General features: G+C 42.7%; 3 protein-coding genes across 5 annotated transcripts; all 3 read left to right on the top strand.

The window, feature by feature from the left end:
- The first annotated feature begins 638 nt into the window (after positions 1-638).
- On the top strand, positions 639-7,053 carry LOC136444006 (uncharacterized). The gene is made up of 8 exons (XM_066441401.1): positions 639-775; positions 3,212-3,326; positions 3,725-3,797; positions 4,206-4,285; positions 4,657-4,770; positions 5,327-5,422; positions 5,877-6,098; positions 6,246-7,053. Exons 2-8 carry the CDS (start codon positions 3,246-3,248, stop codon positions 6,255-6,257), a joined length of 678 nt encoding a protein of 225 aa, XP_066297498.1. The 5' UTR covers positions 639-775; positions 3,212-3,245; the 3' UTR covers positions 6,258-7,053.
- Positions 7,054-8,214: 1,161 nt separating this feature from the next.
- LOC136443691 (uncharacterized) lies at positions 8,215-15,794 on the top strand. 3 transcript variants are annotated; one of them, XM_066441025.1, is made up of 9 exons: positions 8,221-8,346; positions 8,653-9,101; positions 11,439-11,550; positions 11,768-11,837; positions 12,216-12,295; positions 12,670-12,783; positions 13,400-13,495; positions 14,295-14,576; positions 14,729-15,793. In XM_066441025.1, exons 3-9 carry the CDS (start codon positions 11,473-11,475, stop codon positions 14,738-14,740), a joined length of 732 nt encoding a protein of 243 aa, XP_066297122.1. In that variant the 5' UTR covers positions 8,221-8,346; positions 8,653-9,101; positions 11,439-11,472; the 3' UTR covers positions 14,741-15,793. The 3 variants fall into 3 exon arrangements, with proteins under 3 accessions (XP_066297123.1, XP_066297122.1, XP_066297121.1); XM_066441026.1 differs by lacking the exon at positions 8,653-9,101 and having other exon boundaries at positions 8,215-8,346; positions 14,729-15,794; XM_066441024.1 differs by lacking the exon at positions 8,221-8,346 and having other exon boundaries at positions 8,648-9,101.
- Positions 15,795-20,087: 4,293 nt separating this feature from the next.
- Positions 20,088-21,718, top strand: LOC136444016 (sphingosine 1-phosphate receptor 2-like). The gene has a single exon (XM_066441424.1). It carries the CDS (start codon positions 20,510-20,512, stop codon positions 21,659-21,661), a length of 1,152 nt encoding a protein of 383 aa, XP_066297521.1. The 5' UTR covers positions 20,088-20,509; the 3' UTR covers positions 21,662-21,718.
- Positions 21,719-25,323: the final 3,605 nt, after the last annotated feature.

Here is a 25,323-nt window from a genome sequence, read left to right on the forward strand (position 1 = left end):
ACAATTTTTGTTGCACGATGTAACGTTAAGGCTATCCAACTAGCTAAAAGCTACCACAAAGGGATAACAATGGTCAGCATATAATAAGGGATAGGCATGTTACGACATTGAAATATATTTCGCTATCTATAAATTATGGACGCATCGAAAGTAGGAAATATTTGTATCAGGTGCAGTGAAGGTAAGATTTTGAAGAGGGGCTATCGATGGGAATGAAACGCCTTGTGGAAAAAATGAGATAAAAAATGATGCAATAAAACACCATTTCTTATCACACATAGTTCGACGTGTGTCATGCTTTGGGCCCGGTCACATCCACTACCATGTAGCGAAAGACCTTGTACTATGTAGCGAAAGAACTTTGTGCCATGTAGCGAAAGAACTTATGGCATGTAGAGAAACGACTGTATCGAACTGACAATGTAGCGAAACAACCTGTTACCTACCCCACTGCCACATCAAGATCATATATATTTACATGATCGCTAAGACTTTACATAACATTCTGAAAAGATGGGGCATCTCAAAGTTTATCAAGTAGCATTGTAAAACAGTCTTATGGTCATTACAATGGAAGGAGGAAGGGGGTACAAAACCTAATGCTGACCACCCCTTGTTGAGACTTTAAAAATGGTACCGCCCTTTGTTGTATTTTCGGAGGGGCGATAGGGAATGTTGGTTTACTTTCGTTTTCACCCAGTAAACGTCTAGAAAGTGCGTTTGCAGTGCGTCAAGTCGTCAAACCTACTGTACTGTCACCGCATCGGCATAGACGGTGGGTGATCTTGCTGATTCCTTATAAGTGTTCTTCAAGGATAATGCGAATCCACATGTATTAAGCTACAAGGGCAGACACTGCTTGTTTGTTTCTTATTATACTGTCACCACTTGATAGAGTAGGTGGGTAACTTTGCTGTATCGGGTACCCATTTTTTACACCTGAGTGGAGTGAAGAAAGCCGTGTTCAGTGCCTTTTCCATGGACACAACATCGGGGCATGTCAGAGGATTCGAACCCATGACCTCTGTGTTCTGAGCCAAGCAACCTGACAGTTACGCCAACACTCGCCATCGTGCAATTTTGGGACATTATTTGATCCATGAAAGAGAAGAGAGATCCGAGAAACTAAATTTAGCCTGCACAAGCGATTATGAATGTCACCGTTAATGTCTCATGACTTACATCTGTTTGTCACTGACAACATTTCCTCGTCAAGAGGTGGAGCGACCTTGCGCTTAGCAGATTTTAGCAAACACAGGGCTTATTAGTAAGCTGCGGGAGAGGGTACTGCAGCAGAGAGCCCACCCCTCTCCTTCCACCGCCTTCCATTTACCTTCTCAACCAACAGATGTCCCTTTTTACACCTTGGTGGACTGAGGGAAGTCTTCCCAAGGACGAAACGCCTAGCAAAGAACGCCAATAATCGTACCCGTGAGCTCTCATTCTTGAAACTTGAAACTTTATTCTTCAAGTGCAACATCGCAAACACTGTGTCTGAATTGTGTTGCCTTTTTACAGTGGTTTGTAAACACATTTACATTCATACTTCTTAAAATCGTAAAATTTACATATACAGTGGGTGATAAAAACACAGTTAAAAATAGTATATACGGAATAAACATGTCAGCTAGCCTATCCACTGGGCCATTCTTAGCTGTACTGAGTGGGGGCAGTAGAAAGATGATACGAAGTTTTTCTGGCCATATGTTGATTCTACGCTGACCTTTTACTTTGACAGGACAAACAGCAGGGGGTGTGTATGTCCATGCAAGTCTATTCATTTTCATCGTAAATGTAATCCAAAGAAAGTCCTTTTGTTACGAACTGAATACTTTGTTTTCGTGTGCGTAGGTCGCGGCTTTAAAGAGGTGTAACTTATTTAAGAAGTTTGACATCTGATACCTGTTCATTGACCGTGACAAGTCGGACGTGACTCTTGTGGCATAGAACGTTTTGCCAACCTGTGACAAGTTTGCACCATGAACCATATAAGGTTCCCGTGTGGCTGAAGAAAGGTGCCATAAAATGAGACAATGCGACGTAACTTAATCTCCAAGCAGATCTGACGGTGGCAAAGACCGTATCCAACTGGCAAAAGGAGTTTTTATAGTCACTTGGATGGCTATTAAAACTATACCCAAGTGGCTATAAAAGCTCCTTTTGCCAGTTGGATACGGTCTTTGCCGCCGCTAGATCTGCTCGGAGATTAACGAAACTGTCATGGTCTGTTAGACTCTACCAGTCTCCACGGGTCGCTGGGAAAATAGTAGAAATTGGCCAAATAGAGTCAACTGTATGAAGGGAGTCGGCTATGGAGATAGGGTCAAATATTGCAACTGCGTATGGGAATGTTACCCTCCATGGCCAAAGTCCCCCGGCAAATGTTCTCTCTATAGCCGACGCAGTTAGTCTGGTAGAGACTAATGGTCTGTCGAAGAATGAGTCCATTTGTCGTAAAAACGTTAAAGATTGTTTTGGGCTTATCTATTTATTTAGATAAATAAATATCTTCTGTCTCTGTGGTGTCGTGTCGTAACAGTTAGTGTTTTGGGCTCGGAATCCAGAGAATCCCCCGACATGCCATCGATGCTGTACGCTTTGGAAAGGCACTTTATACGTATTTACTCAGTCCACTCAGGTGCAAAAATGTACGGTACCGTAGTGACATCGGTTGACGGTGGACGGAGAGGGATGGGCGCTGCCCTCCAATACCGTGCCCTAGACACAGCAGATAACAACCTACTTCTGTATATGTCCCTATGGCCTCAAAATGGCTATAGGACTACCTTTAAATTGACCTACCCCTGTCTGTGTGTTCTGTATACTGACTAACGGAGAGGTGTGATTACAATCCAGTTAGTTTCTGTATGTTCTGTCAGTGGGAGCAGTGTAGATTTTGTACGACAGTCTATCTCTGATTGTGTTATTGTTTTCCTTTTTTTTTTATTCGTTTGCACATCAAGAAAATGTCACAATACGATTAACAATTGAAAACAACAGGTGTAGAAGAAGGACAAAAACGTATATTGCTAATACTAGGCACCCTCCTCGATATTAATCAAAATTGATTGTAGTCTCAAGTACCAACTGTTTATTTTTCATGCTCTCGCTTCAGATCCTTCGGGTTTGGTTCAAAATTTATTTCCGTCAATGTGCAACTACTTACCGTCGTTTCTACATTACAATTCGTGGCTTTCTTCTGCCTCTGCAGTTTGCTTCACCGTCGCTAGGAGGCGTTGTTCAGAATGGCCATCTTACAGCGAAGCTGTTGTTGTGACTGCTGTGGCGTCAAGACCGGTTCAATCGTGATTGCAGTGCTCTGGATCGTAAGTCAAAGATTAAACGATGATGGTTGTATCAAAGATTAAAGAATGAGTACCTAGTTTCGGTTAGGGACGTCTCTCGGAAAGGTCGTTTAATGGAGGTCCTGTGTTTGAGGAGAGGTACACATCGAGCCCGTTAAAGAATCCATCTATCGCAAAAAGAGTGTTGAGTGTATCAAACAAATCTGTCCATATATGAAGCTTGTACTGTTAAGTAAAAATCTGTTTTGTTACTGATACAACCAACCAACTAACCAACCAACCAACTAACCAACCAACCAACCAACCAACCAACCAAACTAACTAACAAAGTAACAAACTAACAAACAGAGTAATTGATTCTGTAATTTTCTGTCTATCATTCCATAATCTATCCGTGTCAAAACCTCTATTGTCCACAGGGCCTGACGCTGATTGGCATCGGCTACGCTGCCAACAACGCGCATTCGATCTCAACAGTCTTCGGACTCGTGTGTAAGTGGCTTTCACCAAATTTAAAGCTTGTGGCATGAGATAAATGAACTACTTACAATCTAAACCCATATCATGCACTCTTGTATTGGGTAGATTAGCCCTTATATATATATATGTATATATATAAACTGTAGTGTAACGGCAAGTTATCTGTATAAAATGACAAATTGTTAGATGTAACATAGAAACCTATCAGGACAGCAATGAACTGCAGCTAACCAATTGAACATTTCTTTATGCGTCTGTATTGTTACAATGTACCTTCGCCAAGAAGGTCGAGTTTTTGGTGCCGTTCATTTGTGTGTATATGACTATTTATTGTTTCCAACGTAGCTCGGGTAGCTGCAGATGGATATATTTTTTTATATTTTCGATATTCTTTATCATTGTTTTGTTTTGCTATGCTAGCGCCGACCGACGTCGTCATCCTGGTCGTCTACAGTGTGAACCTCATCGCTCACATTCTGCTCATGGTCGGAGTGGCCAAGGTAAAGCAGCACGTCGCCGGTGACAGGTCTACAAACAAAAGATGACAAAGTAGAGAGCCCGACAAAAACGCCTAAAAACACGTCAAAAACCAGCCGAAACCCATGCTCTGCTTGAAGAGTAGTCGCCGGAACGTAATGAGTATACGAAATACATAAGATATGTCTTTGGACACAACTAAATGAACCTGTATGCGAGATATTAACCTTAAATACGCTAACACGACCTTAAACGCAAGTTCTTGCTTACGTTCTGGCGACGTAAAGCTACCCTCAAATCTCCAGACCGCTGCCCAGTCGGGTAGTTTACAGGCACACCTTACTGATGACAACGCAACTCTGACCTCTGCCCTTCACCCTTCTCCTCTCCGCAGGAAGTGCGCCCCCTGCTCCTGACATGGATGATCGTCACCACCATCTGTACCGTCGTGTTGCTGCTCGTCAACATCTATGTCACGACCACGGCCTTTACAGCCCCCAGGGACTATGTACGTCATGTATTATTGCATTTCATTGATTCGTTTGTTTGTTTGTTTGTTTGTTTGTCGCAATTTTTGCGACATTATTACTGAAGAATTCAAACCCTAGAAGAATGGATTGTATTCCGTAGAGAGTTCTTAGAATAGTCACTTGTTCCACTTGTCACCATTGTTAACTTTCATCTAACGCTTTTCATTTCAGTGATTTTTTTTTCAAGATCTTCTTAATTACCTCCGTGAAAGAGGTTCACATCCTAGAGGTGTATTGCCAATAATTGTGTCTGTGTCCGAGTTGCGTATTAACATGTATTTCATTTAAGTAAAGTTTGAAGCTGAAGAAGTCACTTTTTAGGTTCGATAACCAGGCCTCACAACGGTGGGTCAAAGTAGGGAACAACCCCTTGCCCGCAAACTTTACTTCCCCCCCCTCCCCAAATGTTAATGCACAACTCATGCTGACTTGTATATACTCACAAATGTGATGATTGCTTCATGAGCTGTGTTAGACACATTAACTGCATGGTTTGTAGATTATCATACCTATCATCTTTAAACTTTTTCCCAGGCCGACAGAAGCAACAAAGAGGCCGCGATTGCAGCAGCCAATCTTACGGGGACCGGTATGCGTTGGATCCTCTGGGGCATTTTCCTCACCCTTACGGTAATATCTACTACCATGATACAGTCACTAACCGCTGTAAATAAAACACACAAATACACACAAATACACACACACACGCACACACACACACACACACACGCACACACACACACGCACACACACACACACACGCACACATACACACACTCACATACACACACTCACACTCACAAACACACATACACACACACGCGCACAAACACACACACACAAACAAACACACACACACACACACACACATAAGGTCACGTGATAAAACTCAGGTGTAATTCATTCTGAAGAGCACCAAAATTCAATGACTCTACATATCAAGTTCATGCGTTTGTACGTGTATCTATTCTATAGACATGAGCCATAAGGTCAAGTGTCCAAGCTAATGGATCAGTCTTTTTGAAGAGTGCCAACATTCTAGGTTCAGTTTCATGTGTTTTATGTACGTGCGTCTGTTCTACAGATCTACGGCTGCCTGGTGGTGTTATCGCACTACCAGAACCTCCGCGACGCGGCGATGGGCCGGGGACAGCAGCAGATGGTCGTCATGGGCAACCTTCCCTACGTCATGGGCAACCAACCCATCATGCCGGGTATCCAACCTTACGGTAACCAACCTGTCCTGGAGAACAAGCAACCCGCTATGACGGGTCCCCAACCGGGTTTGGGCCAAGACTCCTCTGACGTAAGTATACATTTAGCGCACTTGTGGACCTTCCTTTTGCTTCTTGTTCTGTATTTGTTTGAATTTTCGTTTCTTTTTGTGTTTATCTTTTTAATACCCGACACATGCGGATTCTAAGATACGTTTTGCTTCACTGTTTTACTCTAGGCTCGACTGTAGTGACGTTGAAACGTGACCGCAGTTGCTCAACTACAGCCACCCAGTCGACGTGGAGTTCCATTCTTGTTTGAGAGTATATACTTTTATCTATCGCTTTTCATTTCACGATCGTGAAGTTCTTGTTATAACTATAGTGATGATTAGGCCAGGTTGATTTGATCATATGGATGACATCCTCCGTGGACCCAAAAACCTGTCTGCTTGAAAATCCGACTGCGTCAAAATCGTACGACGTCAAAACGTTAAAGATGTGAAAAAAACTTATCCCATGATGTGTACTGCCTCAGAAAAGAGGTAAACAGGAAATACATTTAACATCACAAGGAAAACATAGGAACTTAATACTTTGCAATGCAATGGAAAAGGTTGGGGAATTGAAAATTGGAAAAAAAGATCATGGCCAAAGAGTGTCCAGAGGACGAGATATGAAAACCAGGGGTTCTGGTGCAGTACCACAAAAAGTTGCTAGGAATCATCCTGTTTTATCGCTGGTTTGCTCAAACGATCGCTAAATAGCTAACAAGGAAGCGAACAAAGGAGCAAATTGGAGCCAGACTAAGAAGGATACCTGTTACATGATTTTATTCTATTCAAGATTACAGACGTAGTGGTGACGGTTGAAATATAAAAACAAAAATCTTTCATGATCTGTTAAACACGATGTCACCAGGCAGAATCATTTCAGCTCTGGGGTCTTGCTCGGACTACTTTACGCTTAGTACTGCATCGTTATAGAGATCACTCCGCACAGCATGCTGTAAGAGCACAACAATAAAGATTGGAGTCAGCCCTCACAGCCGTGTCTACCGTACTTGCATCCATAGACATCAGAGCACAATATGGTGGCAGCGGTGGGATTCAGACTAGCTAGGAGGCCCACAAGGCCACAGGATCGTAATCAAGCTTCCTATCTTAATACATGGTAATCATGTAAGAAACAGGCTGTCAAACGTCACCTACCTGAGTTTTAGTCCATGAAAAACATGCATTGGCAGGGCTGTCAGGCCTCTAAAGTTTCAATCTAGAGCATAATTTCAACTTTCTAATCGGCACAACCCAACAAAAACAGCAAACTTTGCAGGCCTACAGACACCACAAACATGGATAAAAGTCTGATTTTTCAACATGATAAGAAGGTAGAAACCCTTACCTGTAAAATCCAGCTCCAAAATATCAACATATCCTGAAAAAAAAAACTTTACAGCTACCTTTACCAAGGGTACCAAACCTATTTCTGGCCTTTAAAAGTCGGCCTTCTGCGCCTGCGCGGATTACTGGTGTGTCACCACAAACGAACTTCGTTTTGCCGACACCCAAACCAAATACCAAATATATCATATCATCATATGACGTAGAGATTCTACTACGGTGTCCAAAATCGACCTGCATCATCCGGACCATACTAGCAGACGACATGCCAAAGTGCATACAAATGCGTCAAAGGGATCTTGAGTTGTAGCTGCGAACACGCAGACACAATCAATCTCAATACCCACGTACTACGGGAGGTGAACCCCCTTCACGGAGGTAGATATGATAAAATCCATCAACGTTTTCTCGAGTTATGCTCTCTACAATCATATACATACACACAAACAACATAACCTTCATGGCAAAGGTAAATATACTCTATTTCCTTTTATTTGTGTACGTACATATACCACACCCGGATCATAAATATTTATATGATCACTAGCACTGTTTCATTTTTCAAAACATGCATACAGAAAATGGCATATGGGGCATTCTGAGAGTTTATTATTCTGAGAGTTTATAAAGTAGCATTATAAAGTAGCATTGTAAAGCAGTCTTATGGTAATTACAATGGAGGTCTTAAAACCACCGCGAACACTCTATTATCTCCCTACCGCGAAATTAAAACCACGCGAACTTAAATGCATTTACAGTACCTGATGCTGACCACCCCTTGTTGAGGGTTTGAAATGGTACCGCCCTTTGTTGTATTTTCCGTGTTGGGAGTGGCGATAGGGAATGTTGGTGTACGTGCGGCTCATCCAGTAAACGCCTGAAAGAGCAGTCTTTGGCCGTGAGTCAAGTCGTCAAGTCTCTCACCGCATCAACATAACAGGTGGGTAATCTTGCTGTTTCTTTCCTAAGTTTTTTCCCCATAGATTCGGGAAAGTCACTTGTATTAAGTGTAGATACTGCTTCATATATTGTCTGTGTTGTTTAGTTGGTATGACATACGCAGTGGTGTTTGGTTACATGAAATCAGAAGTCAAACCTACAGATATCTAGTAAGAGTGGCCTATAGTCATGACATGATATCCATCCTACGATATATCTACAGCATTCTGTGGAAAAGGCAAATTTAAACGTTTCAGGTGAATTTTTGGTATCTTTTGACTTTGTCTTGGTTTTTTGTAAAGAGCAGGGGCCCTTCCCGGTGTGATCATGAGTGCTTCAAGGCCTACAGTCTTAAGGCCGCAACTGATACAAATACTTTCGTATTGGGGCCACTAGGTGCTGTATATAGGCTGACATTTATAATACAGACCTTTGCAATTAAGCCCCAACAATTGTAAGCTCCTCGCAATTCAGACCCTGGCTGCGAAGAGAGAACCATAAATAACAACCGACCGAGCGGGCGAATCAAACGAACCGCCAAGAGTAACAACAAATAGCTAATACGCAACTCATGCGGACTTGTACACATACGCACAAGTGTGACAGGGGCTTGAGTAAACGCAGGGCTCTTTAGAAAGCCACCAGATAGGGTGTGGTGCGCGTTACGTCCGGCGCTACAGCAAGTAATCTCTTGATCTGACGTGAAAAAGGATTGATTTTCAAACTCTTGGCCATCTTGGAAGGTTCGCAACTTAGGTAAGTGCAGTTGTCTACGTTTTTAAGGGCATGTTAATTTTGCAATGAAAATGAACTGGCTAGACAGTCTACACTATCGAGCATACCTCGTACATAGCAGTTGTGTTTACCTTTATTTTCCGTGGAAAAAGGACTGATTTTTCGAACTCTGGCCGCCTTTGAAGGCTCGAAACTAGGATAAGTGCAATTAACTACGTTTTTAAAGGCAATTCTTGAAATGAAAACGTGCTGGTTGGACAGTCTATCCTTAGGCTATTTAACTTAAGTTGTTGTGTTTATCATTTATTGTAGTGATCGTACGGTAGAAATCGTAGTGGCAGTGGCCATGATGCCTAGTCCTCTTCATCGGTGCGATTGGTTGAAGTCACCTGACGTTGTGGCAACCTTATCCGACTTCGTAAAGCTAGCTTAAACCATCTGTAAGTGTATCTGTAGTTGGCAAGCAGCGGGGAGTGGTTCTATTACACCAAATTACTTGTTACTGCATACACAAACCCATGCGATGCTTAAAATACTGCGCTTAATGATATCAGTATAGAAGACAAGGGCTGCCCAAATTGTATGATGGCTCGATCGAAGTCACATTTATAGGCCTCTTTAGGAAATCGTCTACAAGCTGTACTTTATGGCAAACTTATAGTTCTCCGGGCTTCGAATGAAGTCTAAAGTCAATACACTGATTTTCAGGCCATGATGACCCTACACTGACCTTCAACTCTGACAGGACAAACAGCAGGTGGTGTTTATGCCCATGCAAATCTATTCAGACGGTGTCAAAGTGTTGACTTTGGAGGGACGGGCCATGAAGGACGGGCCAACAGTGAGATTTTGGAAAGACAGTAGACCAAGATAAGCGCAGAGCGGTAACAGAAAAAAATACGCGAAATGCTGGCGTAGAACGCACAACCTCCTTTTCCGTGCACACAAACACACACGCGCGCGCACAAAGAAACACAAGCTCTTCAGTCAGGTTGTTGGTACTGGATGAAACTTTCAAGAAGACGTAACGGTCAACAAATAAGTCGTAACAAGCTGTACTATATGGCAAACTCATAGTTCTTCTGGCTTTGAAGGAAGTCTAAAGTCAATACAAACGATGATTTTCAGGCCATGATGACCCTACACTGACCTTCAACTTTGACAGGACAAACAGCAGGTGGTGTTTATGTCCATGCAAGTCTATTCACGCAGATGTCAAAGTGTTTACTTTGGAGGGACGGGCCATGAAGGACTGGCAAACGGAGAGATTTTGGAAAGAGAGTAGACCAAAATAAGCGCAGAGCGGTAAAAGACAAAAAGACCTTCAAGAAGACGTAACAGTCAACAAATAAGTCATTATAATGCGTTTAAGATCGTATATCACCAATGACACGTAAATATTAGACTGTAAACTTCACGGACGCCAACCCTGAAGGTGTGTGTACAAACTGCCAAAGCCGTACAGCCGAATCTGCGTCCCAGAAATGTTGCTGTGACCATGTACAGAGCAGGTATACAACGTGCCACAAAAAAATTTACAACGGTTTGTTAGGGTCCTGACACACTTGTGCGTATATTCAAGTGCGCATGAGTTCCGCAGTCACATTTTCTTGGTTTAAGTAAATTTTGCGGGGAGGAAGTTGTTTTCTACATTGACCCACCATTGAGCAGTCTAGTTATCGAACCAAAGAAATTACTTCTTGGGCTGAAAGTGTGACAGGGGCTTTAGGGTCCTGTCACACTTGAGTACAATGTACGTGCGTACATGTATATGCAAGTCCGCATGAGTCGCGTATCAACAAGTTTTTGTTTTAGGTTAAGTTTGCAGCCGAAGAAGTCATTTCTTTGGTTCGATAACTTGTCAACGATGGGCAAAGTAGAGAACAGCTTCTTCCGCACGACCTTTACATAAACCAAGAAAATGTTCATGCGCAACTCATACGCACTTGCATATACGCACAAGTGTGACAGGGCCTTCAAACGGGAAATACGCTCTGAGGAACACCGTTGCATGCCGTGTAGATCACGTACCGCCCTTGTCTTGTACAGTATCCGTATTGTTCTATTGCATAAACAGGTGATTCATTCCGGTCAGAAAACCCGTAGTATACCGTAACCATGGTTCTGCATTCTTTCTACAAAAAGCGAGTCTGGAACTTTGCATCAGACGTGAGTCAGCCTTACAAATGTGAGCTATGTGGCAGAGACTGTCATTCACATTTGGGACCATCACAGCCAAAGCAGTAGAACCGATGTAAATTAAAATTTTAACATGGTCAATATTGACTAAAGGAGACACTCAATAGAGTTTAGGACTCCTTTAAACCACCAATCGTGGCTTCCTTTTTCCCTCTGTAGTTTCTTTCACCGTCGCCAGAAGACGCTGTTGAGGATGGCCATCTTGCAGCGAAGCTGTTGTGGTTGCTGTGACGTAAAGACCGGCTCATTCGTGGTCGCAGGCATCTGGATAGTAAGTCAAATTAGAAATAAAGCAACGATAGTTTTCTCAAACCAGAAAGAAGAAGAAAGAACACAGAGCTCTGTGTTTCCCTTCGGCCTTACTAGTTTTAGACAGGCCAAAAGTAAACACAGCTTTCCTACACGTCAAGGGACATGAAAGACTAGATTGTTCTTTTTTCTGTCAATCATTCCATAATCCATCCATGTCAAACCTCTATTGTTCACAGGTCTTGACGCTGATTGGCCTCGGCTACACCGGCTACCGCGTGTCCATAGTCGCAGCATTCGGACTCGTCTGTAAGTGGCTTTTATTCGAATTTAAGGCTTGTGTGAGCTAAATGAACTGCTTATATATGGAATGGCAAATTGTTAAATGTAACATGGACACCTACCAGGACAGATATGAACTGCACCTGACCTATTACATCTGTCTTCTTACACTAGTTTCCTCACTCACCCAGGTGCAAAAAATGGGTAACTGACTTAGGTTGGGGAGGGGAAAAGCAATGGAAGGAGAGGGTTGTGCTCCTGTTTCTAATACATATACCGTGCCCTAGACACAGTGGAAACAACCCACTGACCCTGCGGCCTCAAAAGGCTATAGGAATAGGTTAAAACTAGAGAAGTTGTGGATGGATTTTTTTGATATTTTGGATCATTGTATTGTTTCCCTAGCGCCGACCGACGTCGTCATCCTGATCGTCTACATCGTGAACCTCATCACGCACATCCTGCTTATCGTTGGAGTGGCCCAGGTAAAGCAGCCCTTTATTCAGAGTTTTGGTATAAAACCTGGTTCTACCAGAACTTTCCTTAGTCACTGGCGAAAAATAGCAGATGCTGTCTGAAACGTCTGCCTGTTTCAAAATTCTATCAAGTTGCTTGACTACCTTTTTTGGCATATCTTATGACCTGGATGTCTAACCTTCATCACCGTAAAGCGAACCTCACATTTCCGAAATAAAAACAGTCGGAAGGAGTCTGCAATGGAGGCTATATATTGGGCTCCATATTGGGCCAAACGTTTCAAGGAAAAAATAATAATTCTAAGGTGGCACTATAGTAGTTCCCATATTGAGCCCTCCACTCTGACCTCTGACCTCTGCCCTTCGCCCCTCCCTCTCCACAGGAAGTGCGCCCTCTGATCCTGACCTGGGTCATCGTCACTATCATCTGTACCCTCGTGTCGCTGATCGTCTACGCCTACGTCACGGCTGTGACCCTGGGAGTCATCGCAGCCATCGTACGTCATGCATTGCATATTCAGTTGTTTGTTTGCGTCTGTTTATGGCAATAACATTATTACTCGTCTATTGCCTAACAAGGAATAGTTCTCAGTACGTGATTGTTATTTTCAAAAGATGGTACCTTCTTAATTCTTATAACATCGGATTTCATGAATGAAGTTCACTTTCTATAGGCCGGGGTAATGTGGTTGATTGTATTTGGGCGTTCACAGCTATAACTCAAGATCTCTTTGATGCATTTGTACGTACTTTGGCATGTCGTCTGCTAGTATTGTCGAGATGATGCACGTTGATTTTTTGCAAATAAGTTAATTACAAGAAAATGCAATCCCCATAATGATTCCTTTCAATCAAGAGTAAAGCGTATTTCAAAAGTGCTTCAATAATAAGTTTATTGCAAATTCATGCCCGAAGGCTAAATGCAAATAACATACAGAAAAGAACAGTGTATAAAATAGGTATAAAAGCTGCTTTTCTAAATTATACAAATGTAATTGTCTATAACTAGTGAAGGGTTTGACTTCTCTTTTGTAGAAACTTGATGAAGAATTAGATTAAAGTACGTTAATTACCTGGTAGATTAGGCTATCATTTATAATCTTTTCTGCCCAGGCCGCCGGAAGTGACAATCAGAGCGCGATCCTAGGAGCCGGTATTGCGGGCATCGCCATCGTGTGGATCATCTGGGGCGTTTTCTTCATCCTGACGGTAATATCTAATGCTTGGGTCACATTTCCAATGCTTGGGTCACATTTCCAATCCGGGGCCCGGCCGGGCAGTCTTTGGGAACGAAAACTATGATATAAAAGACAATAAAACACACAAAACTTTTGAAAAATTATTCCTAACCATACGTTATGTATATCCTTGATATGCGTCTTTTATGCTTTGTTTTCTCAAACAGCCCGGCCGGGCCCCGGCTAGGAAATGTGACCGTAGCATTACACGGTATTATATATGCTTAGGTCCCAATTGGAAAGGGCGCCCGCCGGGTAGCTCACGGGCTGTTTTTTCCCACTTTCGGGCGTGACCTTTCGTGGCCCCGTGGGACACCCTGCGGCTGCCGGGCTAGTTTTGGCCCCGGCCGGGACCTTACATCATTTTAACTCGGTGTCTAAATATCAACGCGGAACCCAGTTGCAAATAGACGCGTGAACTAATCGTGTGAAGACCGAGAGGTACCCCCGGTACCCGGCAGTCCACCGGGACAAATTTGTGGATCCGGGGCCCGGCCGGGACTACAGCCCCTACGGGCACCGGCGCAATTGGGACACATTTACATACTTAATGAGGAAATGGTACAATAGCCCTTTTTGCTAAGATAAGACTCATACATTGAACAACTTGTGTTTTTTGGATAGAGAAGGTGATCAACTGATATAATTTATCCAAATAAGGTCCTTATTAGATCTTTAAGGTCACTTGACCAGACTCTTGGGTCAGTCGTTGTAAAGATGGCAAACATTCCAAGCGTCTACATGAGTTTGTACATGCATCTGTTCCACAGGTGTACGGCTGCCTGGTGGTGTATTCGCACTACCAGAACCTCCGCGACGCGGCGATGGGCCGGGGACAGCAGCAGATGGTCGTCATGGGCAACCAACCCTACGTCATGGGCAATCAACCCACCATGCAGGGCAACCAACCCTACGGCAACCAACCCTACGGCAACCAACCCTACGGCAACCAACCCTACGGCAACCAACCCTACGGTAACCAACCTGCCCTGGAGAACAAGCAACCCGCTATGACGGGTCCCCAACCGGGTTTGGGCCAAGACTCCTCTGACGTTAGTATACATTTAGCGCACTTTCGGACCTTCTTTGGACCCTCCTTTTTCTTCTGCGTTTGTTTGCTTATTCGTTTCTTTTTCATGTGTTTCTTTTTAACATATAAATACTTGGATTCTAAGATACGTTTTACTCCACTGTTTTACTCTAGGTTAAGCTGTAGGGACGTTGAAACGCGGCCGCATTTGCTTACCTACAGTCATCACCGAGACAACGTGGAGTTACATTGTTTTTTTATAGCAAATAGTGCGTTGCTGCTTTTAGCTATCGCTTTTTAATTTGAATGTGTAATAGTTTCTACTATGTTAAAGCCAAAGGCTACAATGACATGAATAAGTCTTTATAGATTTCTTGCCCATCTGTGAATTTAACTAACTGGTCCTTATTTGGTGTTCATTCGTCAAGAATCAAGCTTTTACTTCAGGATATGGTAGAAAAAAAGTTGTAGGCTACATGTTCGTCATTTAAGTAAATGTTTTGTGCAGCAGAGACGGTTATTATTTTTGTTGGAAATTGCACTGCATTCGTTATATTCCTCTATTCACTCAAATCTTAAGAAATCTTACTACTGAATATAAACAATTTTTACATTTCTAACATGCTTTTTTAAGTTCATGTAAGTTTGAATAAATTTGGTAGCTCGCACTTGTCCGTCTACATCACGAAAAACAAGCTGACGAATTTGTATGATGAATTTATATGATAAACATATTGGTGTCTCCGGCGAGTATTCATGGCAATGTATAGCAAGTATGGCATTGCAGTATTACAGAAATGGACGGTGGAACACAGTCTTCTCTTAATTAAAGATGCTATTCTACCACCGTGGTTTTAAGATGCAGACCTACCTTTTTCGAAATCATTTACGTTATATTGTATCTCAGTACATAAGAAAAGTGCTCTTCATGTTGACTTTGCATGGAAGAGATTAAGAATACTTTGATTTAATGGTTCCCAAGACTTCAGTTTACAATGTTTGAGGCTTAGTTACTGACCTCCATATACCAAGAAATCTTTACTGCAGTGCAGCGTTTTCGCTTGGCTCGAATAAATTTTCGCTATTGATATCGACTTACCAAAGAGAAGTCAAACCCTTCACTTGTTATAGACAATTACTTTTTTTTATTATTATCTACTTTAGCCGCTTTTATACCTATTGTGTACTCTTTCTTCTATCTATGTTATTTGCAATTAGCCTTCGGGATCGGGCAGGAATTTGCAATAAACTTATTATTGTTACGAAGTGGACTGTCTTACATCATTGTAGGCGGTTAGTTCTGCCACAGCCTTCTTGAAAATCCTACTGCGTCAAAATGGTCCGACGCCCTTTGTCAAAACATTAAAAATGTGAAAGAAGAATTTTTTTTAGCCCATGATGTGTACTGCTTCAGGAGACAGGCAAACAGGAAAAAATTTTAGCATCGCAAGGAAAACACTTTCGATTACTCTTTAAGGAAAAGGTTGGAAAACTGGAAAAAAATGACCAAAGAGTGTCCAGAAGACGAGATACGAAAGCAACCAATCGTATAATAAAGACACAAGCGACATAACCTTCATGGCGAAGGCAAATATTCTCGATTTCTGTTTATATGTGTGCACAGCCGGATCGTAAATATTAACATGATCACTCACTAGGACTTTTCCATTTTGCAAAACATGGGGCAGTCTGAGAGTTTATAGAATGACATAACATTGACGTAAAATATGCAACTTTAATATGACGTTGGCGGCGTCGCTGCGTCCTAAACTGGACTTGTGTTAACGGTGACTTTGAAATAGGAATAGCGTGCAAAGCGCACAAGGATGACTAAGAAGACAACAAAACACACAGCTAGATTGTAAAAATATTCATATTTTTCTCGAGGAAACTCGTTGAGCGCCGTGTCAAATCGCCCGATCGCAGCGAGGTCGCCAACGTGCCGCGGGTCCAGTGAGATAGGTTCTTGGCATCGGTTCCATTACAATGGTGTCCATATTCTAACCCAGTTCCGCAGATTCTCGTGTGACAGCCCATCCTAGAAATTGAAAATATTCTATGTCCTGTCCCCCATTATCAAAAATAGAAGATCCCAACGACCCCTTTCAAGAAAGTTCAGGTGAAGTCGATAGCACCTGATCCTAGACCTCGCGTGTACAAGCGTAACCAGATATCCATACGCCATGATGTTTTCACCTTGTCAGTTGAAAACCAACCAGATGTGTTTGAGGTCAAATTTTCTGCAAGTGCTTCGGTCATGAATTTTATGTGGTAGATAATTCATGCCACATGAAGTAAGTTGTGTACGTTTGGGCCCCTTAATTAATTAGAAAATACTAAAATACCATAATGGTAAATGATTGGAGTTTCATTCTCGTGGCATTAGGAAGCTATTAGTAAGTAAAGGTGAACATTATCAGACATAAATCGGCATCTTACTGTACGACTTGATTTCGGGGATACTATGTCCCAGCTGGGGTTGGGGATGCAGGTCATGTAAACCTTCAAACGTAGGTCATGTAAACATTTATCAACACACTACACACATACATGTATACTAGTCCTGTACTACCAAAAGATTTTTAATGTCTTGGATATTTAGGCACTCTCCAGAATAAGCCTTGATTATTTGGCGAAGGTGGAACTCTAGTTTCTTATAAGCCGTGTTACATATATCGAACTTCATGGTTTGTAGATTATCATGCCTATCATTTCCAAACGTTTTCCCAGGTCCCAGGATCATATCGTACGTACGAGAGCGTGATCCTAGGAGCCGGTATTGCAAGCACCGTCGTCAGGTGGAGCATATGGGGCGTTTTCTTCCTCCTGACCGTAAGGTGCACTACCATGATATAGCCACTAACCGTAATACCGCTTAAAGAGTAACTTGAAGTTAAACAGTAACAAAGGTGTTGATATACATATTACCCTTGGCTGTACAATTAAAAAAAAATAATGGCGCGTTGTCTGTAGATTGTCAGAATTTACACAACTCAGCTGGTGGCTGCAATTTTCTTTTTTGAAGTTCAATAAACCATTCATTCATTCATTCATTCATTTATTTGAGATGAATTTATGAGGCATGCACACTTCAGACATCCAGGCGTTCGATTCAAGCCTCATTCGCAGACTTCTTGGAGCGGCGGTGTTTTTTGGGGGAGGGGGGGGGGCGCTGATTCGCCATTTTTAAGATGTTCTGATGTTCTTTAATGTCGGCAGAGGGTGTGTCGCTTATGTGTTGTACGTGTTTCTAATCTAAAAGTGACGTGATCCATAAGGTCACGTGACCAAGCTCATGGGTCAGTCCCTCTGATGAGGATCAAAATTCCACGCGTCTACATACTTTTAGGTTCATGTATTTTTGGTAGTTTATTTCATGATCTTAATGTGAAGTTCTTGTTCTAACTATATTGATAATCATGGCAAAAAACCTAGAAGGCTAGAAGGGCATGTATCAGCCATACGTTTCTTAGTTAAGTTACCGGTGTGTATGGCGAATATTCATGGCAATATATAGCAACTATGGCATCGCATCATTACAAGTATAAGTAGCTAGTTGATAGTATCTACCATTAACAACATTGTATAGCCTAGAACCGTCATGGAGTTTGTACTAGATTATTATTGGGTGGGCCGACTACTCTCTCTTCGCAGCCAGGGGCTGAATTGGGAGGAGCGCACTATTGGCGGAGCTAGATCGCATTGATTAATATACAATGTAAGTAGCAAGTTGATACTTTCTGCCGTTGACAACATTGTATAGCCTGGAAACATTCATGTAGTTTTACTAGATTAGTATAAATAGCCAGCAGTATTTTGCCTTACATTGTACCTGTTACAATTGTTGTGCAATAAACTTTGACTTGACTTGACCTACAGGAATGTGCGGTGGAGCACAAAAAGTAGTCTTATCTCACATTTGGGTGATATTCGACCACCCAGAGTTTTTTTTAGATGCAGACCTACCTGTTTCAAAACCATTTACGCTATATTGTATCGTAAGAAAAGTACTGTTCTGTGATTTGATTTTGGATGGAAGAAGATTTTATTTTTATAATGGTTCTCTCTATATATATACTTCAGTGTACCCGTTTTAGGCTTAGTTACTGATTCACACTAACTTCACCAGTCTCTACAGGTCTGCTCTTATGGGTATTTACCGGGCACAGTCTGCTATAACGACCCGTTTCCGTCAGCATGTATTCTTAGCTGGCATTTCGAGTTTCGCCTCTCCGTAGAGCGAACCAATTAAATCAAGCCTGTAGACCTACCCCCGAGCAGGCCAATCTGTGTGGGCGGGCGGACACCACTCCTATCGCCGTAGATATACCGGGCAGCTCCCGATGGTAAGGTTTCCAGGAAATATTTAATGCGCAAATTTGCTATCAAGTCTTTTTGCTTGCCTTGAATAAACTTAAGCTATCAAAAGATCAGGCATCGTTACTGACTCGTGCTGCCTTGTGTATTCTGTGTTGCTACATTCGTGGGAGTAACCTTTGTGAAAGAGAGGGGGCGTCGGTGCCATGTAGGCCAGCAAGCTTTTTTTGCGTCGATGAATTAGAGTACCTGGTGGAAAGCGTACAAGAAATGACATGGCACCAACCTTCGACAGGCTTTAACAGAATCATGTGATTGCAATGATGATTGGGAACTAATGCGTGGAACTACTAATGGTATTAAGTATTGATAAGGATCTCCTAAAACGCACTTGACACACACTGACTGAAAGTGTACAGCCACTTGAAGTTATCGAGTTGCACACATGCAGGTGTCAAGTCCTCGAAATCTGTAATCGGTTTGGGACTTTGAAAATGAAATTTTCAGTATTTGTTACCACGTCTTTGCGTTTTAACCACGCCATATTGACATTAAGTTGATTTGGTTTGATTTATTTATTTGTCTGTAAAAAGGTACAGCAAGGGCTACCCAACTAGCCGAAGGCTATCACAAGGGGTTAGTCCTGGGAACAATATTAAGAATCTAATACAAATTTTCACAAAGCATATTGAAATGCATATGAAGGCGTACACAAATAAAACGCAAGACTAAAAGGCATAGAGTGTTACTTCAAAAATAAAACTGAAATGTTCTTAATTTAACTGCAAATGCCATTAATGCTACATATGTATGTCAACAACGCTTGCATGAGGCAAGTAGTAGTCGAGTCCATGCAGGGCCTTATGAAGGTAGCTGAGAAGTTACCGAAACGTCGTCTAAGTAACAGGTTACACCCTGAAAAATCTAGATTTCCTGTTAATGCAGAAATGTTCGCGGGGATTTAATTTCACGCGGGAGAGAATGGAGTGTTCGCGGTGGTTTCAAGCTCGCGTTTGAAACAATAGTGGCGCTACAGTCAAACAATGGAATGTCTTTTCGCGGTGGTTTTAAGTTCGCGGTGAAGGGAACACCGCGAAACCCGCGAACATAAAACCAAGGCAAACATTTTTACATGCATTTACAGTATCAGCATTACATGAGCGCTCGTTCAATCTTTTTGAGAATTCAAAGGCTTCCTGTTCTGGTGCGTCTTTGATGGCCCTACCCGCGATTACCCTAATGTGTTTACGACCCTGCGCCTATCATGATGACAAAGATCATGAGCCGTACTTCCTCACAACGTGAGATCAGATGTTATGCCCAGGGCAACGGTTAGGCTGATTACTTCACAAACGCGAATAGCTGAATACAGCGCCTAGCATTGGAATTTAATTGGACGAAATGACTGAAAGAATACCGTCATAGCACCAGCTGGTCTTGACGAGAGCGCGCGTAATTGCGGTTTCGGGTTTCGGGAGGGTCAGCGATGTACACCGTGCGGTCGGTGCATTTCAACACTCCTGCGACTGCTGTGGTCATTTGATCCATGTTCATAGCCATCAAAGAGATCGTGTAGAGATCGTGTAGAAATCGTGTAGAGATCGTGTAGAAATCGTGTAGTGAAGCCGCGGCGAAGCGATGAGACAACGAGATAAATCCATCGCAGGGGCTCTGGTATTTTTCGTCGTCACAATTCGCCACGTTGGAATAAGCTTGGCATCTGGAACGGACATGGACAACAACACGGGCACAGCTAGCAACTTCTCAACACTCAAGAACGGGTCGTCTGAGAATCGCGACACCTTCGCGACTACCAACAGCTCTGAACAAGGGGACAACATCACATCAACAAACGTCTTCGAATCACCGGAAAACAACTCAACATCGTCAAGCTTTGATTACAAAAAGTACGCCTCCGTCGGGCCGATAGCTGTGCTGAGCGTTACTGTAGGTCTCGGCTTATGGTCTGTAGTGGCAAACAGCCTCCCGCTAGCAGCCGTCATCAAGCATGAACAGCTCCACACGCCAGCCTACATCCTCATGGCTAACCTGGCGGCCAGCGACGTCCTGGCCGGGCTCACATTCATGTTTGTAGGTAGCACGGTCTTGCATGACAATCTCACGGGGACCGTTTCTTCTATGATCAGCTCACGCCTCCGCTTCACGGCGCTCCTGCTCTCCGGACTGTCCTCTGCATACGGTCTCATGGCCCTGACGGTTGAGCGCTACTGGTTCATCGTCCACGGAATGACCTACGTCAACAACGTCACCAACGACAAGTGCAAGGTCGTGGTGGGGCTAGTGTGGCTGTGGTCCGTCCTGCTGGCGATGTTGCCGTACTTCGACTGGGACTGCGCGGGGCTTTACAGCGAGGGATGCCTGCCGTTAGGCGGAGGATTGTCCTACAGCTACGTGGTCGTCATCCTGGTGTTTGTTTTCATCCCCATGGCGGCGATTATCCTCCTCAACATGGGCGTTCTGTGGTGCCTGTGGAAGCATGTGAACGCCATCGCCGCACAAGAAGCCGCCGTGGGCGCCCAGCCCAGCACCAGCCGCAAGTCCGCCGTCACCATCGTCCTCATCACCGTGGTGTTCCTGGTGGGCTGGCTGCCGCTGTTCTCCCGAATGGCCGTGATGACGAAGGACGTCGTGTCGCTGCACGAAACGAAAGTCTTCGTGGTCCTGAACTCCGCCATCAACCCCGTGATCTACGGGTTTCGTCTGAAGGAGGTTCGCCGCGGCGTGGTGCGGCTCTTCCGCAACGGAAACGTGGATCTGGCGGAAAACTGAACAAGAGAAGAGGAACAGCCCTAGCCTCTACCAGAATCCGCGGATCGCTGGAAAAATAGTAGACATTGGCCAAATAGAAAGAATAGTATGCTAAGGGAGTCGGCTACGGAGGGAGGGTCCGATATGCCATCCTAGAACCCTCTCTCCGTAGCGGACCCCCTTTGCATACTATTCACTCTACTTGGCCAATGTCTACTATTTTTCGAGCCATACGCGGATCGAGCCTGGTAGAGGCACAACAATAAACGCGTACTGTATCCTTTGGTGTCGGAAAACAGACTGAGCACTGCAGACATTTAATGTGAAAAGTGAAAACAAACTCTGAAGGACTCATGCACATTTGCGTCGACAATCAGACAACGCGATCACAACCTTGCCTACCTGACAATGCGGTACTAAGTGTAGAAAAAAAGCTACTATCAAATCTTGGACCAGAAAAGAAAATCGAACAGGCAACATTGGAAAAGACTGCCTCAAAGCAACCCTATCCGTTGGGAGTTTGGAACTGCTTTCAACAAAGGCCAAGGTACACTTCCCAATATGTATAGATATATTACAGAAAAAACATACAAACATGCAAAGGAAGTAAATGAAAATTAGGTGGAAATAAAATGGATACAAAAGATATCCTACAAGTCCATTGGTTCACTTATACGGACAAAGAAAGAACCGAAAAATGTCCAGAGTTGATCATAATCCAGAGAACAAACGACAACAACAGCAACAGATCTACAAGTGGCGTCAGCACCAAGGGCAGGACCAGTAGAACGGTAAGCAACACGCGCCGCACAGAGACAAACGACGGAAAGATGATTTGAAGTCCGCAACATAAAAGGCTACCAGAAACTCTCTTTAGGGAACACGTGGCGTTAGAAAGAAAGATCAGACAAAGTACTCGACAGGATCAAGGTACTGTAACGAATTTAAGCCACAAAAACTGATGGAAAATGCTTCGTCGATACGTACATTCAAGCCTTTATTCAAATAGTCAGTGCCTCTACTCAGCGATCAAATCTTTTACGTTTGGTAAATCTTGTAAAGGTGAGTGAAATGTAAGAAGTCTCGTCACTTTGTCCTCTTACCATTACGGTGAAACTATATTTGTTAAAATGTTGATTAATTGATTATGCTTGTTATTGTAGTGTGTGAAAAGGCTGGTGGTTAAAACCCAAGATCGTATCTATCAAAAATAGAAGTGTTCTATGTGTATTGATGTTGCTGCTGTTACTGAAAAAAGTTGGTATGCATATGTATTTGAGTGTGAAATTGAATATCATTATGAAATGATATCATGAAGTTATGTGCAACAAATGTATAGAAATGTAGTATCTGTTGTGGTGAGGGCCTCTACTCATATTGATTAAATGTCAACTACAGTCAAGAATTACGACTTGAACCATCCCGTGCTAGAAAATGGTATTGCCGCTATTGTGTTGCATAGGTATGTACCTATTGCATTTTTATATGTGATTCAGGGGCCTGTACTGGAAAATACGTTATGTAATTTTTAGCACCGCCGTGCGACTGGTATGTATTCATTAGATCTTCAATCATGTAACTTGTATCCTTGTTACATGTAGTTAACATGCTGTCATCCCCTTACGTTTTCCTTCATCACCACAATGAAAGGCGGTCGCAGGCCGATCTGAGCTCTTCATGAAAGAAAATAAATGTTCAATGACAAAAAAATCAGTACACGTTTTTATAGCCTCTCTAGCTGTAATTCTGTGTCTATATCTAAACTATAAATCTATAGAACTAGACCATAAACTGTAGTGGACAAAACTGATATATGCTATTCATCGATCATTAATTTGTTCACATTAAGGACAAAGTGGACGGTTTATTATCTCAAGTAAAAGGAATGTACAACAGTGGCAGCCAACTGGCTGATTTGTTGTTGTAACATTTACACAATTACAAAATTTAAAATCCGTTCAGGAAAACAATTATATACAATATATACTATACAATACAATACACATTGAATTTTAAACATTGGCTCTTAACGAAATTATTAATAGATCCCAAAGATGGCAATTACATGTATGTGTTAAGTAGGCGAACTATGAATGGCACAGCACTGTAACTATAACGATTGGTGCTAACGTTACATCGAGGACCGTTTAATTTTTTGCTACGACCTTGTTTGACGCCCACTAACGTTCACGTCCCCTCTGGTGGGTGGCAATAAGTGTAGGAACTGTTTAGGCTGACTGAGAGAGTTCGCAAAGTTCGTGACTAGTTGAAGACGACGTGTCTGGAGAGGGGGTAGACCCAGGTGAACACAGGTATCAGTGTAAGACGTGTAGTCCGCGCCCATAATGATCCGCATGGCACGGCGTTGGACCGTCTCCATTCTGTTGCTGGGGTGCTAATCTCCAAGCAGACCTAATGGTTGCGAAGACCGTATTTAACTGGCAGAAGAAGTTTTATTCTGCCAGTTGGATACGGTCTTCGCAACCATTAGATCTGCTTTGGAGATAAACTCAGTGTGGTGGTCAATCAATAGATTGTGAAACGGACACCAATGCCTTACGTGTGGTATTTTGGCTTTGTTTGCACACGCATTTCCAAGCACTCGGAGTTTGTACTTAGAAACGCGTTTGTAAACCCAGTCTTTGGACATTTTAGAGTTATACGTCAGCAGCCGGTAGCAGGTGCGAAATGTTATTCGATCTAATCCAGACAGAGTAGATGAGGGGCTGAAACTACGACTTCCTAAATCCTCCAGCTGCCACACAGTCACCACAACCTTTGCCCCCGCCCACTCCCAAACACGGTCGGCGGTGAGTTAGAAGCAGTCGGTTTTAAGCCACGTTTCTAGTCACTAACTGCCCACTCCCTCCTGACTGATACACCTTTCTCACGCGGCGGACATGATAGAATGAAAACGAGGCCGATGTGGCAAAGTAACAAAAATAATCTACAGAACACGGAATCAGAATTTAAAAAAAAAAAAAAAAATCTACAGATTTAGTTTTCCTCCCAAATCACAGTAAGTTTTAAAATATGATATACAATTATCAATATCATAACTAGTATAATGCACAGAAAAGATGCAGCAATTTCGAGCCACGTTGACTGATCCTGTATATAGTACCGCCCTCCTCCGTCAAAACGTAGAAATGCAAAATAAAAACATAGAAATGCATAGAAAATGAGTTACTCAGTGTACTGTAGGGACCACCGTAAAGATTCATAAATGAATAAATACGTTTTCAATCAAAATGGTATAAAACATTTCTTTGCTGTAAAAACATCACCGAGAGTTTAAGTTCGTATCAGAGCTAGCTTCAATGAATGAATGAAGATCTTTATTGCACATTTCTGCCACACTTGGCTAAGTACAGGTCACAACAAAACAAAATGACAAGTACAGTTAACGGATACAAAAGAATATGACTATCATTAGATAAATTCAACTTCTCCTCGCTTTTCGGTTATAGTAGATATAAAAGAACAGACGTGCTTTTCAATGGGAGGTTTGTCTAGTCGCATTAGGAACATGAATTTTTGTACAGTACTTAAATGCTTGAAGTAAGGAAATAGGTTTTCTACAAGATTATACAGTTCATATTTCAATACGGCTTCTACCTCGGGGTTTCTTGTTCTCGGGGTGGCCGACTACTTTATCTTTGCAGCCATGGGTCGAATTACGA

Source organism: Branchiostoma lanceolatum, chromosome 10, assembly GCF_035083965.1.
Source record: "Branchiostoma lanceolatum isolate klBraLanc5 chromosome 10, klBraLanc5.hap2, whole genome shotgun sequence".
NCBI lineage: Eukaryota > Metazoa > Chordata > Leptocardii > Amphioxiformes > Branchiostomatidae > Branchiostoma > Branchiostoma lanceolatum.